At 34.4% G+C, this 16,797-nt stretch overlaps 1 protein-coding gene across 1 annotated transcript in view; it reads right to left on the bottom strand.

Annotated features, from left to right (window-relative positions):
- COG5 (component of oligomeric golgi complex 5) overlaps window positions 1–16,797 on the bottom strand; it is a 298,141-nt gene that overhangs the window by 84,332 nt on the left and 197,012 nt on the right. Inside the window, exon 11 of the mRNA XM_038562706.1 lies at window positions 6,267–6,348. Within this exon, the coding sequence (XP_038418634.1) occupies window positions 6,267–6,348 (82 nt within the window). The remainder of the gene's footprint in view (window positions 1–6,266; window positions 6,349–16,797) is intronic.

Raw genomic sequence — 16,797 nt, 5'->3', positions numbered from 1 at the left:
TTGAAACACCACACATTAAAAGATGTGTAATAAAAGACAGTGATCTCTTGAGGCATAGGAAATAAATGAGGTAAACCCTACAACCATCCCAGTGCCACTGAGGACTTACTAACAAGTCACAATAACTCAGTCTTCTAGCCCTACTCACAGGTGCTGCTTTCTACCAGAAGCTAAGGCAGGATGCCAAAGCCACAAGCTCCAAAAAAGCCCCCAGGATCCAATATAGAGTGGTCTGATCCAGTTTAGACGCTGTGCTAACCGTCCAGATGACCTCATCTAACTGTAATAAGAAAAAACACACCTAACAGCCCATGACAGATCCGACAGTGCCCATTTAGGGGAAGAAAAGAGATTATACCCTTGTTCGGAAGCCTCCTCCCTCATCCTGGAAAAATTCCTCTGTCAATTTGCTTGCCAGCCCCTAATTACCCTAACCCCATAAAACCTACTTGGAGAGAAGGTACCATTACAGCATGAACTCCCCTTCTCCATTCTATGGCCACTGAATAAATTATGTGCTTGCCATCAGTTACTGCTTTGTTAGTTGGCTATTTGGCAAAAGGTATTGAGTAGGGAAAGAACCTCCCACTTTGGTAACATCAGCTTATTTCCTACCAGGGGCTTCTAGCCTACGGCACTGGCAAGAGTAAGAGACTCCTCTACACCTTCTGTCCCCAAGACCAGGAAAACTGAAGCAGCTAGAGTTCATGGGACAGAACACCAGAGAGAAGAGAACTGCACATAAAGGATTAACCAGAGATCTGCAAATGGTCCACCTTGCGTACTGAGCAAAACAATACTCATCCTATGTGTGTGAAAAAAGTTCCAGAGTATGGGGGAAGAACCTATGCAGGATTAGTTAGAATATCCGTTACTCACGCAAGACTGCGAAGACTGCCTGTTCCTGAAAGCCAGGTTGGAAGACCTTATAATTCAGAGAATCTGGTAGAGTACTAAGGAAAGTATTGCCTCAGTAGTGGAAAATAATTAGCTCAAGACTAAACACTACTCAGGCTAATCTTAAAAGACTCAAAAAAAACCCAAGTTGTTTCTAAGTCATTTGACAGTATCTAACAAGAATATTTACAGGAGATAAAAGTGTCCAGTACCAGACATTGTAAAAATTTATGTCTTATAACCCCCCAAAATTATTAGACATGAAGAAAAGTCAGAAAAAAACTATCCATAAGAAAATTCAATCAGATCCAGAATTGACAGACATGACTGAATTAGTAGACAAAAACATTGCCTTTATAGCTGCACCTCCACTCAATATCTGTGTGATTTATTGGCATGAAGTTTACCTTATACAATTTCTACTAAAAATGTGCCAAATCAACTGGTAACAAACAATATTGGAAGGTGAAATTGGTTAAAGGTCTGAAAGTTTTCAAGTATGCTAAAGGCTATTTTCTTTCATCTATCCCTGTCATTGAGCAAGAATATTCAAAATAGAAACTAAATTTTTACTCTACAGAAGGAAAATACTGACTACAACAACTCCAAGATTTCAAAAAAAGGTTTTATTTATTCATTCATGAGAGACAGAGAAAGAAAGAGGCAGAGACATAGGCAGGAGAAGCAGGCTCCAAGCAGGGAGCCCAATGCAGCAGATCCCAGCACTCCAGAATCACGAAGGCAGATGCACCCAACTGCTGAGCCACCTGGGTGTCCCTCAAAAAAAGATTTTAAATGATAAAGTACATTTAAAAGAAAAGATTTATTTATTTGTTTATTCATTTATTTTTAAAGAGAGAGAGAGAGATAGAATGTGTGTGGGGGAAGGGACAGAGGGAGAGAGACTACTCAAGTTGACTCCCCGCTGGGCAGGAAGCTCCATGCAGGGCTTGATCTCACAACTCTGAGATCATGATCTGAGACAAAAATCAAGAGTTGAATAGACGCTTAACTGGCTGAGCCACCGAGGTGCCCCAAGTACACTTTTAATAAATGCTTAAAAACAGATACTTTGCAACAGCCATAAATGAGCTTTTCACATTAGTTTTCACATTAGCCTAAAAACTGAGTTTTTAATCAATTTTGTAATTATGCTTACATATTTTGTGGGTAAATTTACATTCTTGTATTTTATTTCTAGTATATTAGTACATGCATTCCATTAAATGCAATTGACTTATGATTTAAAAAGTTAAATATTAAAGAAAACTTCATGGTGATTATTCTTTTCATGAAAACCCATTACTTTCATACATGGTGTGAAAAACTATTGAAAGTCTATATTTACATAATATTGTATCTGAATATTTGAAAAACTACCTACTAAAATCATTCATAAATTTTAAATTTATTTTTTAATTTTATTTTTTATGAATTTTAAATTTCAAACACATCAATCTCAAAATGCTCATTTAGCGGGAAAACTGTTAAATACTAAATCAAAGGTATAGATATATAGATGCTTTTTCACTATTCCAACTCTTCCAGATGTTTGGAAAAATAGTAAAGTGGCATGCAGCTAAAATACTGTTTATAGATAAATTTGCAGTGTAAACAAATTACAAAAGGAAGGTTTAAGTCAATGATCTAAACTTAATCTTAATAAAATGAGCAAATCAAACCTAAAGCAAAGCAAATAAATAATAAACAATAAACACAAGAGCAGAAATCAGTGAAATTGAAAATAAAAAAGACAAAAATCAATGAAACCAAATGTTTTCTGAGAAGATAAATATAACTAATAAACCTCTACTTTTAATTATTAGGAAAAAAAGGAGAAACTAATGATATCAGGAATACAGAACATTAATCATATTCCACATACATTCAAAGGGTAATTAAGAAATCATTGCAAGCAACTTTATGCCAATAAATTAGAAAACTTCAATGAACTGGATAAATTCTTTGAAAGATATAAACCACCAACGCTTACCCAAGAAGAAATAATGGAATAATCCTTTATCTAAGAAAATAGTTGAATTTGTAGTTAAAATCTTCCCACCAAGAAAATTCCAAGCCCAGATGACTTCCTTGGTAAATTCTACCAAACATTTAAAGAGGATTAATGCCAATTTTACATCAACAGCTTGAGAAAGCTGAAGAGGATGTAATACTTTTCCACTTATTCTGTGGTGTTAGCATTACCCTGATACTCATAATGGAAAAAGACATTAAGAAACTAAAGATTAATATCTTATACACACATTCAAAAAACTTTACACTTATTTATCAGTTTGAAATCAACAACATATAAATAAGATAATATATCATGACCGTGTGGGGTTTATCCAAGAATACAAGGTATTAACACATTAAAATAACTAAATCTATTTGATCATCTAAATGCATGCAGAAAAGCACTGTAAGAAAATTAACAGCAATATAAAAAAAAACTCAAAACTCTCAAAAAACTAGAAATGGAAGGTAACCTTCCTCAACCTGATTAATGGCATCACTGAAAAACCTGCTGTTAAGATATTAAAGGTGGACTACATGCTTTCTAAGATTGTAAACAAGGCAGAAACTACTTCAGTTCTACACTACTGCAAGTGCTAACCAAGGGGAAAAAATGAAAGGAAGCCAGAAAAGAAGTAAAACTGTCTTTATTTGTAAACTGTATGATTATCAACATAGAAAACATTAAGAAATCTCCAAAAACTACTACACTAATAAGTATGGGTAGCAAAGTCAAAGATATAAGGGATAGTACATGAAAGTCAATTTTATTTCTATATTCTAATAATGAACACTTGTAAAATTTTTAAAATACCATTTACAGTAGCACTGAAATATATGAAATAGTAATAAATTTAAGAAAAGAGCTGCTAGACCTGCACACTAAAAACTATATAGCACTGACATGAGACCAAGATCAATAGGAAGATATATACACTCACAGATTAAAGACTCAATATTGTTGAGATGTGAATTATCACAAATTGATCTGTAGATTCATCATATAATTCTTTTTTTTTTTTAAGATTTTATTTATTTATTCATGTGAGACACAGAGAGAGGCAGAGACACAGGTAGAGGGAGAAGCAGGCTCCATGCAGGGAGCCCGACATGGAACTTGATCCCAGGTCTCCAAGATCACACCCTGAAGCTGAAGATAGATGCTCAACCACTGAGCCACCCAGGCGTCCCTAAATACCAGTTTTCATGCACTTTTATCTCCATATCATAAGGTGTTTTGAGAAGTAATAATTTTCCCACTGTTCTAAGCTATCACACTATTCTTGAACAGATGTTGGTTATGTTTTAAAATATATCTGTTCGATAGCAAAATACTCATGACCACGTGTTTTCAAACTTGAAACATTTTCCTTTTGCAAAATGAAAATAAGTTTTCCCATTAGATAACCAGCGAAAGTCTATATGGAAAAAATATTTTCATAGGTACCCTCTATGCTACAAAAGGCACTGCAAAGATTCTACCCTTTTATGATCATCACTCAGTTATTTACTCATGAATGACACAGAGAGCGGCAGAGACACAGGCAGAGGGAGAAGCAGGCTCCATGCACCGGGAGCCCGATGTGGGATTCGATCCCAGGTCTCCAGGATCGCGCCCTGGGCCACAGGCAGGCGCCAAACCGCTGCACCACCCAGGGATCCCTACAAATGACTTCTATGTGAACAACTGCAGTAGTTTTATTTGTGATAATCCAGTTGTCTCCCATCTGGGGAATGGATAAACAAACTGTTGTATAATCTATACAAGGGAATATGATCAGCAATAAAAAGAGACCATTGGTAAATGCAACAACATGGATGAATCTTGCAGTAATTATGCTGATATGAAAGAACACAGCCGGGATCCCTGGGTGGCGCAGCGGTTTGGCGCCTGCCTTTGGCCCAGGGCGTGATCCTGGAGACCTGGGATCGAATCCCACATCAGGGCTCCCGGTGCATGGAGCCTGCTTCTCCCTCTGCCTGTGTCTCTGCCTCTCTCTCTCTCTGTGACTATCATAAATTAAAAAAAAAAAAAAAAAAAAAAAAAAAAGAAAGAACACAGCCTGTGTGACACCAGTTTTACAAAAAGCTAGGGAAAGCTTACACTGACAGCAGATCATTACCTGCCAGGAACCAAGAGCTGGGAGGAGGTGATTACAAAAGCACCTGTGGGAAATGTGGGGAGTGACAGAAATGTTTTCTATCTTCATTGTGGTGGTAGGTAAAAGGATAAAAATGACTGTTAAAACTCATGGAATTTTCTGCTTATAATTGGTGAATTTTACTGTATATAAGTTGTATCTCAAAAAGCTGACCAAAATAGATACCTATGCAGGGAGATGCACAACATTCTCAGAGTAGTGCAATCTGTAGAAGTAAATGGAGTGAATCAGTCCTAAATCCACCCTCTGCTTAGGCTCTATTTGGCCACACCAATGAAGACATCCTCTATGGTCACTGCCTGGCTGCATACTTCCTTAGAAATAGCAGTAGGGAGGCAGGGGCACCTGGATGGCTCAGTCACTGAAGTGTCTGACTCTTGATTTTAGTTCAGGTCTTCACCTATGTGTTATAAGATCAAGCCCTACTCCAGGCTTATGCCTGTAAGATCGAGCTCTGCATGGGGCTCCACACTAGGTGTAGAGCCTCCTTAAGATTCTCTCTCTCCTCTCTCTGCCGCCGCTCCCTCCCTTTCTCTCTTAAAAAGAAAAAAATATAGTAGGGAGGCAGGTAGTATGGTTTATTCAACTCTGGATTGCCAGTGACTAAACAGTGTTTACATCTACTAGGTACTTTTGGTAACATTAGTAAATAAGAATTTATACACAAACTCCTAAAACTCTTTTACATTCACTGATTAGGCAGGCAGTACCATTATTTCATGACAAAAAAAAAAAAATTAACAAATTTTGGGGATCATGTTTGAATAAGCAACTTTTAATTCATGATGAAGGCATTTCATCTGTTCATCAAATCATCATTTTTAATAAGTAAACTATGAAGTCTTGTATTTTAATACCTTTTAGTTAGAAAGTAATTCTATTAAGCATCAACTAATTCTTCAGTATCAATTGCTTTACATCCTTTACATAGGAAAACTTCAGAGTTTCTCTATGTTTGAATTATGGAGAATTCACTCATTCTTCTAGAGAATTTTATTCCACAAGCCAATTATAAAAAACATAAAAATTAACTTATTGTTTATAAAACTGAATATATGGCTAACATAAAAAATGACAGCCAATGAGTTTTAAAAAGCTGTATTTTATAAATCAATAAAGCAAAATTTGACATTACATTTTAAGGCATTTGGAAAACCTTGAATGAAATTGCAAAATAAATAGCATACTTACAATCTGTAGCCATGCGAAATTGAGAAGAAAGTGCTTGAGTAACTGAATTCCAAAAAGTGTACAAAATTTCAGGTTGTCCATCCTATGACCCAAAATGAGGATGTATTCATTAATTATTAAAAATTGTAATGGATAAGAAAATATATTAAAAATTTATTAAAAATGCATTTAAGTGAACTTTTCTAAGATATCTAATTATCAAACAATGGTATTATTAAGTCACTGAATAGAAATATATAGATGACTTCAAACTCCTAACTATAGTAAACAAAATGACAGTTGCTAGAGGGGAGGTGGGTGGAGGGATGGGGCAATAGGGTGATGCAATGAGCACTGGGTGTTATATGCAACTAATGAATTACTGAACACTACATCTGAAAGTAACAATGTACTATATATGTGGGCTAACTGAATTTACATTTTAAAAAAAGAAATACATAGATGAATCAAATTATGTCTCATGTTCTCATGTTCAAGTAATCGGTTATCATGCTTCTCTGCTGTGTGAACTTGGGCAAGTTGTTTAATCATTCTGAGCCTCCTTCCATCTATAAAATGGTGATGATAACAGTACCTACATTTCACTGCAATATTATTTTGAGGATTAAAAATTTTACAAAAGTGTCCGGACAGTCCCTAATATATAATAAGCCCTCAGTGAATTTAGTTATTATTATATAATTATTACCATCTTCCTTACATATGCAGAAGATAATTGTGTGACCATAACAAAATGATGAACAAAGCAAGCTTAGATCCGGAATGAGCACCAGAGTATAATCCATCAATTACAAGAGAGAACTGCCTAAAGTATAAATACAGCTAAAAAAATGTTTAGATGTATTTATTTATTGAGACAGAGAGTGAGAGAATGAGCAGGGGAAGAGTAGAGGGGGAAAATCTGTCAAGCAGACTCCCTGCTGAGTGAGGAGCCTGACTTGGGGCTTGATCCCACGACCCATGAGATCATGACCTGAGCTGAAACCAAGAGTTAGGCACTTAATTGAGCCACCTGGGTGCCCCAGTTAAAAAAAAAGTTAAAAGTCACAGAAATTACTACTACTCAGAACAATACTTCATTCAACTTTGAATAAATGTTTTAGAAAGTAATTACTAAAAAGAGAAATATTAGTTCAAGTATCATTTATTAAAAGAAGATAAAATACTTTAATACTCTTAAAACCGATTCATACTTCTAGAAATTTTACCAAGTATTTTTAAGATATTTTTATATGTGTGGTATACAATATCAAATCGCTAATATTCTACTTTTGAAGGACAAAAATGACAATTCATATGCTTAGCCCTAATAACATTAATAAAATGTATCTAATATTTAAATATGTCATAAAAATGAAAAAGCTCTAATTGGTTTAGTTTTGTGCTTACAACAAATAAAATTCCAATTTTCTTTTTTTTAAATTCCAATTTTCAAGGTTATAAATGAAAAAATAAGTAATGAAAAGTACTGATATCTTACTTTTATACCCATACATACATACTTCTATTTTCATTATTTGTTTCTTTAATAAATTTTTTGCTTTGAATTCAACTGAGTATTGTATACCATAAAAAAAGGCAAATCAAATAATTGTTCACTTCTTACACATTGATCAGAAAATAGATTCAGAGTCTCAAGATTCTATGTAATAAGTATACTGGATATCATGTACCTTAAAGGAAATGTTTTTACATTAAAAAAAACTTTAAAAAAATATTAACAGAATGAAGGACAAAACACGTGACCTTCTCAATTGATGTGTATTAGTAAGCATCTGACAAAATCCAACATGTTTTCATGATAAAATCACTCAAAAAGCTAAGAACAGAAATCATCTCAACATAATAAAGGCCATATATAAAAAGCCCAGCAAGTACAGCCAAATGGTGAAAAACTGAAAGCTTTTTCCTCTAGATAAAGAAAATCTGATGACTAATTCTACGCACACATACTTGGGTCAGTCTTAAGAATACAAACACAAAATTCTCAGACATGAACGCAAATTGATTTCAACAGGATATTGAAACAATTATTTGAATTATCTAAACAAATAGGATTTATGTCCACAATATAAGTATTATTTTTGTCTCCAATAAGGAAATCCACAGAATAATTTAGCTAAGTGAATTCAAGGCAATTAATAACCTTTAATAAAATACTTAATACCCAAACCTCATATTTAAAAAAAATTCATAGAAAATGATGCACAAAGTGTTAATTAAAAAACCACAAAATTTAGGACTGCCTGGCTGGTTCAATGAGTAGAGCATGCGACTCCTGACCTTGGGGTTGTAAGTTTGAGCCCCATGTTGCATACAGAGATTATTTTTAAAAATAAAATCTTAAAAAAAAATAAAAACACAAAATTTACTATCTTAACTCTCTTTATGCATACAATAGTGTTAACTCTATGTAGCTTATTGTACAACAGACCTGTAGAAATTTTTCATCTTGCAAAACTGAAATGCTATACTTATTGAACTCTTTTCTTTCTCCAACCACCCATCCTACCAACCACCTATTTATCTACTTTCATTTTCTAAGAGTGTAACTACTTTGGTATACCTCATGTAAGTGGGATATTTTTTTTTTTGAATGGTTTATTTATCCCAATGCCCTCAAGTTTCACCCATATTGTAGCATGCAACAGGATTTCCTTTTTTTAAGGCTGAATAATATTCTTTGGTGTGTGATACTCTCTTTATCCATTCATCCATCAATGGACACTAAGACTGTGTCTGTCTCTTGGCTATTATGAATAATGGTGCAATGAAACACAGGTGAGTAGATATCTCTTCCACATCCTGTTTTCAATTCTTTTGGATATATATCACCAGGAGTGACATTGCTGGATCATATGGTAATTCCATTTTTCAATTTCTAAGGAACTTCTCATACTATTTTCATCAACAGCTGTGCCATTTACATTCTCATCAACAATACACTGAAGTACCAGTGTTTCCTTATCCTCACCAATACACTGTTCGCTGATGAATGCAAGGTGATATCTTATTATTTCGATTTGCATTTCCTGATGATGAGCGATGCTGGGCATCTTTTCATAAGCCTGTTGACTATTTCTATCCTATCTTTGGAGAAATGTCTACTCAAGTCCTTTTTTAGACATTTTTAAAACGCAGTTTTATTTTTGCCGTTGTTGAGGGAATTCTTTACATATTCTGGACATCAATTCTTATCTGACCTATGGCTTACAATTACTCTGTATGTTGCATTTTCATTTCGTTGATTATTTCTTTTGTCACACAGAAGTTCTGAAGTTTAATGTGGTCCCTTTGGTCTATTTTTGCTTTTGTTGCCTGTGATTTGGGTGTCATGAAATCACTACCAAATCCAATTTCCTGAAGACTTCTCCTTATGGTTTCTTTCAGGAGTTTTATAACTTTAGGTTTTACACTTAAGACTTTAAATCATTTTCAATTAATTTTTGTATATGGTGTAACGTAAGGGTCCCTTTATCTCTTTTGTACAAGGATACCCAGTTTTTCACAGCATCATTTGTTGAAGAGATTGGTGACATATAATTTGTGTGACCTTCTTTATTCTATCTAGCATCTTTTATCTGAAGTTAATACTGCCACTGTTTCATTTGAGAAATGTTTGTCACTCCATTTATTTTTACTCTATATTGTTTGCTTTTGATGTGATTCATAAATAATGATTTTATTTTTAAATGCAATTTTTGTCTTTTAATAAGAAATTACAAACCAAATATGTTTACCTAATATGTTGTTCTTGCTTTTATCATTTCATTTTACGCTTCTTTGCATTTCCTTGGTTTTCTGTTTTTGTTCTGTGGATTATTTGCATTTGTTTTTATCTCCCCTAGAGGTTTTTTTTTCTTGTATTTCTTTCAGATGTGTCATTATTCCTACAATTAACCATAGATTCCTTTGAGGTAAATCATCTTTTATAACTCCACAGAACTACTGAAACAGATTTCTAGAAAAGGCAGAAATTCTTTAGGGCTTTAGAGAAATTGCCAAAATAAACAAGAAAATTTCTAATTCCTTGACATATCCTATTGAAAGAAAATATTGAGTCCCAAATAATTGGCTACTTCTTTGTTCTTAGTGACTCTGAGTCACTCAAAACTTGAAATCCATAGTTAACTTTTAACTCAGAGAACCCAGACAAACTTTGGCCAAGACATTGACATTTTTTGAATGTGCATTATGTAATAGGTATTATGGGATGTTATCTCATTTAAACCTTAAAACAACCCCTAAAATGTAAACTCCAGGTCAGCAGAAGCACCATTTTTGTCTGTTTTACCACTGCAATTTCAGCAATGAGAACATGACCCAGACATAACAGACACATAATAAATATTTATTGGGTGAATGAAAAATCTCAAAAGAAGGCATTCTTAGTCCCTTTCTAGAAAGAAAATAGGAGCTCAAAAAGATAAGATGACCTACTTAGAATTAAATAGAAAGTAGTAGAACTGAGATTCGATCTCAGTTCTGTTTGATATATTAAAAGTGTTATTCTTGGGCAGCCCAGGTGGCTGTTTAGCGCCACCTGCAGCCTGGGGTGTGATCCTGGAGACCTGGGATAGAGTCCCACGTTGGGTTCCCTGCACGGAGCCTGCTTCTCCCTCTGCCTGCGTCTCTGCCTCTCTCTCTTTCTCTGTGTCTCTATGAATAAATAAAATCTTAAAAAAAAAATAAATAAAAGTGTTATTCCTCCTTGACTTACAAAGACTTTATGACTTGATTTTCTCAGCCTATATTTCCTGTTTCATACCACTGAGGTCAAAGATTCAACCATATTCAAATCCTTTCAGGTTCTTGAAGGTTCTTTCATAGTCTTAGTTTTAGCAGCTTTTAAAAACCTGCACCTTCTTCACAGTTCAGTTTAGGTGCCTCCTTTCTTGGTTCCCCTAGGTTTGACACACTCTGTTATATACTTCTCTAGCATCCCATATTCCCCATCATATTGATATTTTCCTGTGTGAGTAAAGGAAAGAGTAGTGGTTAAGAAGAGAAACTCTGGAGCCAGACCCTATCACTGACTAACTGTGACTGTGGGTAAGTTAATATCTCTATTCTTCAGTATCCTCGTCTATGAAATGGAAACCCATTCGTCCATCCATCAGGAAGATTCAATGGGTTAATTCCGACAAAGTGCTTAAAATGGTACCTGTCAGAATAAGTACAGAATATTTGTCAACACTGCTAATATTCTTTGTAGTATAAAATCAAACAAAATAACTAATATGTCTCACTGTATCTCCCAGTGACTACCACATAGTACTACCTACTATTGTTGTGATGGCCATTTCTATGGGTCAATTTAATTGCCTACTGGGTGCCCCCGGTATTTAGTCTTCACACTTTTGGTGTGTTTGTTAGGGGGGTTATAGATGAGTTTAACAGCTGAATGGGTAGAACGAGAGAAGCAGAATGCCCTCTCTAATGTGGGTGGGTCTTACCCAATCAGTTGAAGGCCTAAAAGATATTTTTTTTTAAAAGGTTAAGAGAGAATTCTTTGTGCTTGACTTTTTCAAGCTGGAAAGTTTCAGGGTTTTTGTTTTTTGTTTATTTTTTCCTCCTGCTTTATGACTCAAACTGAAAGAGCAGCTCTTCCTGGGTCTTCAGCCTGGAGACTCTTGGGCCAGAACTATATACTATTGGCTCTCCTGGGTCTCAAGCCTTTGGTTTCAGAGTGGAACTACACTGTCAATTCTCCTGGGTTTCCATCCTACTGATTGAGATGTTGGGACTTATCAGCCTCCAAAATCTGAGTCAATTCTTTAAATCTTCCCCTCTCTCTCTCTCTCTTTTTCTATATATATATATATATATATATATATATATATAGTATATATAATTTTTCTCTATATATATATAATATATAATTGGCATACTAAGAACTAGAGTCAGTTATCAAAGAGGTACACTAAAAAGGATACACAGTTGTTGGAATAAGAAAATAAAATTAATAAAATACTTAATTAATAAAATACTTAATACCCAAACCTCATATTTAAAAAATATGCAAAGTGCTTCAGAAAGATTAAAAAAAGATGAGGTAGATTCAGATGGAAAAAATGTGGAAGATAATAATGAAAATGTAGATTTGGGGGTAAGACAGTACAACAAAGAGTTTTTATATATGTATATATGCTTCTGTATAGGTATATGATGTGCATACACACATATTATATAATTCTTCCAAAATATAAAAATATATTAATTTTATTTATCAAATAATTATCAAAAATTTTATTGTCAAAGCCACAATATGTTACAAATAGAACCACCTGCAAAAAATAGGAAAATATACAGATATATAAAAAAATAATTTTACCTACACTTTCAAATCAAATTAGTATGTCACATAATTGCTACTAAGTATGTTGAAACAAAATTCTACTAGATTTTAATAATTCAACAAGATTTCAACTGGAAGGATATTTGATATTCATCTATTTATAACCTACATCCAATACTGTCTTACTTTGGACTGCTGTAATCAAAATGCCATAAATTTGATGACTTAAAAATAACACAAATATTTTTCTCACAGTTTGAGAGGCAGAAGTCCAAGATCAAAGTCCTGGCAGATTTACTGTCTAGTAAGGACCTTGTTCCTTACAGAGGGCTGTTTACACTATAACTTCATATGGTAGAAGAGAGGAGCTAGCTCTCTGGGATCTCTTTATTGTGAAGCCTCTACCTTCATGACCTAATCACACTTCCTAAAGGCCTCACACATTGGGGGTTAGGATTTCAATGTACGAATTTTATGGGGACAGAAACACTCAGACCACAGCACTTTCACTTTCATTTTAGTTCAGTGCAATCATGTTATCAGATAATTTTTGGGAAATGTTTGCAACTTAAAAAAACCCTTGGCTTGTTTCTCAGTTAGAAGTATAAAAATAAAATATACAGGAATTCTAAAACATTTATGTTAGATGAATATGTTATTTTAGAACAGCACTTTGGCTGCTTTTGTCACTAATTTTGACCTGATTAAATATACAGAGAGAAACTTAGAATAACATCTGGATAAAAGTGATTTTAAAGCAGATATTATCCAGTTTATCTTTATAACATGGCAACTACCATGGGTTTTCTTGATAAAATGTACTTGATTGTACCTTATTGCACACAGTAATAAGGCCCAAACCTTCAAGTAAACATTCTTGCATTCAGGTGTGGTGAAAGGGTATGGGCTCTGAAATAAAATAGCCTTGACTTATACCCAAGGTCTGCAATATACTAGCTCTGTAACCTTGGGCAGGTCCTTTATCTTTCTGAGCTTGTAAGCTATGTAAACAATAGGGATAATAATAATTTATAGAATTTATTATTAAGAAGAGTCAGGATATCTTGAGCTAGATTCCAAGGAAGACTGTAATTTACCATACAGATGGGAAGAAGAGATGAGGAGAGAAAATTCCAGACAGAGGGATGAATAGAGCCTAAAGATGTAAAAAGTATTTTCTTTCTGTTTTTTTAAATATATTTTTTTTATTTTTAAGTAACCTCTATCTACACCCAACCTGGGGCTCAAACTCACAATCCTGAGATCAGGAGTCACATGTTCTACCAACTGAGCTAGCCAGCTGCCCAGTGAAAAGCATCTTCTCCTCTCTGAATGTACAGTGAGCATTCAGAAAAAGACAAGAACCAAATCCAGAAGTATCTTAATTCATCATGTAGATACCAGTGAAATATTTAAGGATTTTAATGGGGGAATACCATGATTAAACTTGTATTTTAGGTAAATCACTCTGGTAATAATGCAGAAGATGAACAATATGTGGGGTGGTGGTGAGCCTGCAGGTAAGATCAGTTATAAATTTGCTGGAAAAAAAAATGTAGGCTTACTATATCAGCAGGAAAACAGATAGGACTTGATGAACAATTAAAAATATTTATGAAGGGCTAGGACTAAATATATCTGTATAGGACTAAGAAGTTGGGAGACTGATCAACCAAAATGGAATTTTAGACAGGGCAGCAGGTAGGTAGAGAAAGATTAACTCATTTAGACTTATGCTTCTAGAATCTATGAAGCATCCAAGTGAAGATGATCTAAGCTGGTAAATATGAATCTCTTGCTTAAGAACAAGATGGAAGCTGAAAAAATAGATTTAGGTGTTATTAGCATTTGGGGGTTGTAGCAATTGTTAGTTAGCATGTGTGAGCTTTTCTGATTGCATGTAGCATGAGAAGGAAAAAATGTTGAGGATGGGACCCAGAAGAAAAACATTATTTAAAGGTTGGAAGAGGAAATAATTCAGAGTAGAGAGAAAGGAGTAGGTGTAGACAGTTACAAAAAAAAAAAAAAATTGGTCATAAGTTAGTAACTGCTGAAGCTGGATGATAACACTATTGATCACTCTCCTGTACTCGGCTCTCTACTTTGTGTAGGCCTGAAATTTTACAAATAAATTATTTTAAAAGGTAGGTAGAGGAAGAAGAGTCAATGAAGGATTCTGAAGAGAAGTAATACCTATGAAGGAGAAAAACATTAAGCTGAAGCAGCAGTTATTGCCTCAAAAGAGTGAAATAAGAGATGGTTATAGAAGTGAGAAGAATGATTTAGCAGTTGGGTCATCAGAATGAATTTAACAAGAACTGTTTCAAAGCAGTAGAAGCTTGATTTCAGTGGCTTGGAGCAAAACAGAAATAAGAAAGTAGATACACAAAGTAGCTAACTAAAACTGGGGCATGAAAGGAAAAAATACTTAGGTGGAGATAGAGGACCAAGGATTTTATTTTAATTTTGGTTTTAAACAGTAGACCCTTGAGAGGAAGTAGCCAGGGAAGGATGGTATTGGAGAAAGCAGAGAACGTTCTAGAAGAGGGTTAAGATGTAGAATATAAAACAAAAGTAGAGGGATAAGTCTGCCGTGGGGGGGTGGGTGGGAGGATAAGATCTATCTCTGAGAGGAAATGAGAGGATCTCCTTCTCTAAGGATCAGTTTAGATAAAGAGTTGATAAATTACTGTGCTTATTATTATTAGTAAGAGAAGGTCAGAGGGAAGCAGAGGGAGTTAAGATCAAAAAAGAAGAGAAAGTAAAAGACTGAGCAAAATTCTGTGCCAGAGATCTCTTTGGAGAGATCATGTTGTAAATAAGAAAGCCTGCAGACTTGATCAAAGAAACCAAATATATATGAATTTTAAAGTAGCTCTTAATTATCTTCTGGATTCAAAGGAGAGGAATCCTGGTGAAGCAAAGAGAAGGCAATGAAAAATTCTTTCACTGGAAAATAGCCTTCTGGGAGAAACATTTTGTTGTGTCAATTATAATGCAGACACAAATTCAGTAGAGACTTCAAGATGAACACTACAGAGCAAAATGAGAAAGTCTATACAAAACAATTTTAGCTGAAGTCAAAATACTGGCTTTTATATGTACATTATTCAAAGAAAAAGAATAATACTTTTGGTACATTCTACTTTTTGTTTTTAAAAATGGGGGATTCGATTAAAGTGGTAGTGGGAGGTAGTGAAAAGTAGATTTCAGATACCTTTTGAAGGTAGGACTTGATATAAAATGTATACAGTTAAACAGAAAAACTATATATAACGTATTAACAGATTATCTCTGGGTGATACGATTAAATATGACTTTTTTCCATTCATTTTAATTTTGGGGGGAGGTAATTGGATAATCTTTCTTTAAAAGATTTTTTTTTTTAAGATTTTATTTATTTGACAGAGAGAGAGAGAGAGAGAGAGAGCATAAGCAGGGGAGCAGTAGAGGGAGAGGGAGGAGGAGGCTCCCCACTGAGCAGGGAGCCCAACATGCAGCTCCATTCCAGGATCTTGGGATCTGACTTGAGCCAAAGGCAGATGCTTAACCAACTGAGCCACACAGGCACCCCTATATAATTTATTTATAAACAGCATAAATTTTTGATGTAAAATATACAATGCTGAAATAAATATGGCAAAAAAGTAAAGTTCTTCAAACTCAAATCCCACACTCTTCCTTTGAGAAGAGGAACTCGGTACTTCGGTTAAACTACAGTACTTTTACATGGGTTTACAAGGTTTTAAAGTCCTTTCTACATAGTTTTTTGTGTTGCTCAATTTTTTTTCATTATTGCCCTTAAAAGAGAAAAAGCTAAATTAATTGCATACAAATATATAACACATATATTATGTTTATAGAATTATGATGTACTTAATTTAAATTTAATGTAGTTTCTTGCTAATAACAGAAATTAAATTAGTAAGAAATAAGATTTTGTAGGGCAGGGTTGAGCTTTAGAGGCCACAAACCATATATATATAATATCTAAGATTTTTTATGTCTCTTTACTCCTTACAAAACAAAACAAAACAAGAGAACTATTTCTCCCTCTTAGAGCCAGTATTGCCCTCATTGAGAATGCATGATTTACTAGTATTTAAAATTTCAAACTAGATTTAGTACAAGCCATACACGCCTTAAACCCAGTGCCTCAGCTTCCCTTGCCATATTCTCTTTGGTTTCATTCTCCTCCTGGGACACTCCTTGTTGCTTCCTCTGCTGCAGTGT

The sequence above is a fragment of the Canis lupus genome, chromosome 18, assembly GCF_011100685.1.
Source record: "Canis lupus familiaris isolate Mischka breed German Shepherd chromosome 18, alternate assembly UU_Cfam_GSD_1.0, whole genome shotgun sequence".
Lineage (NCBI taxonomy): Eukaryota > Metazoa > Chordata > Mammalia > Carnivora > Canidae > Canis > Canis lupus.
The sequence above is the reverse complement of the archived record's forward strand: the minus strand, read 5'-3'. Positions and strand labels throughout refer to the sequence as shown.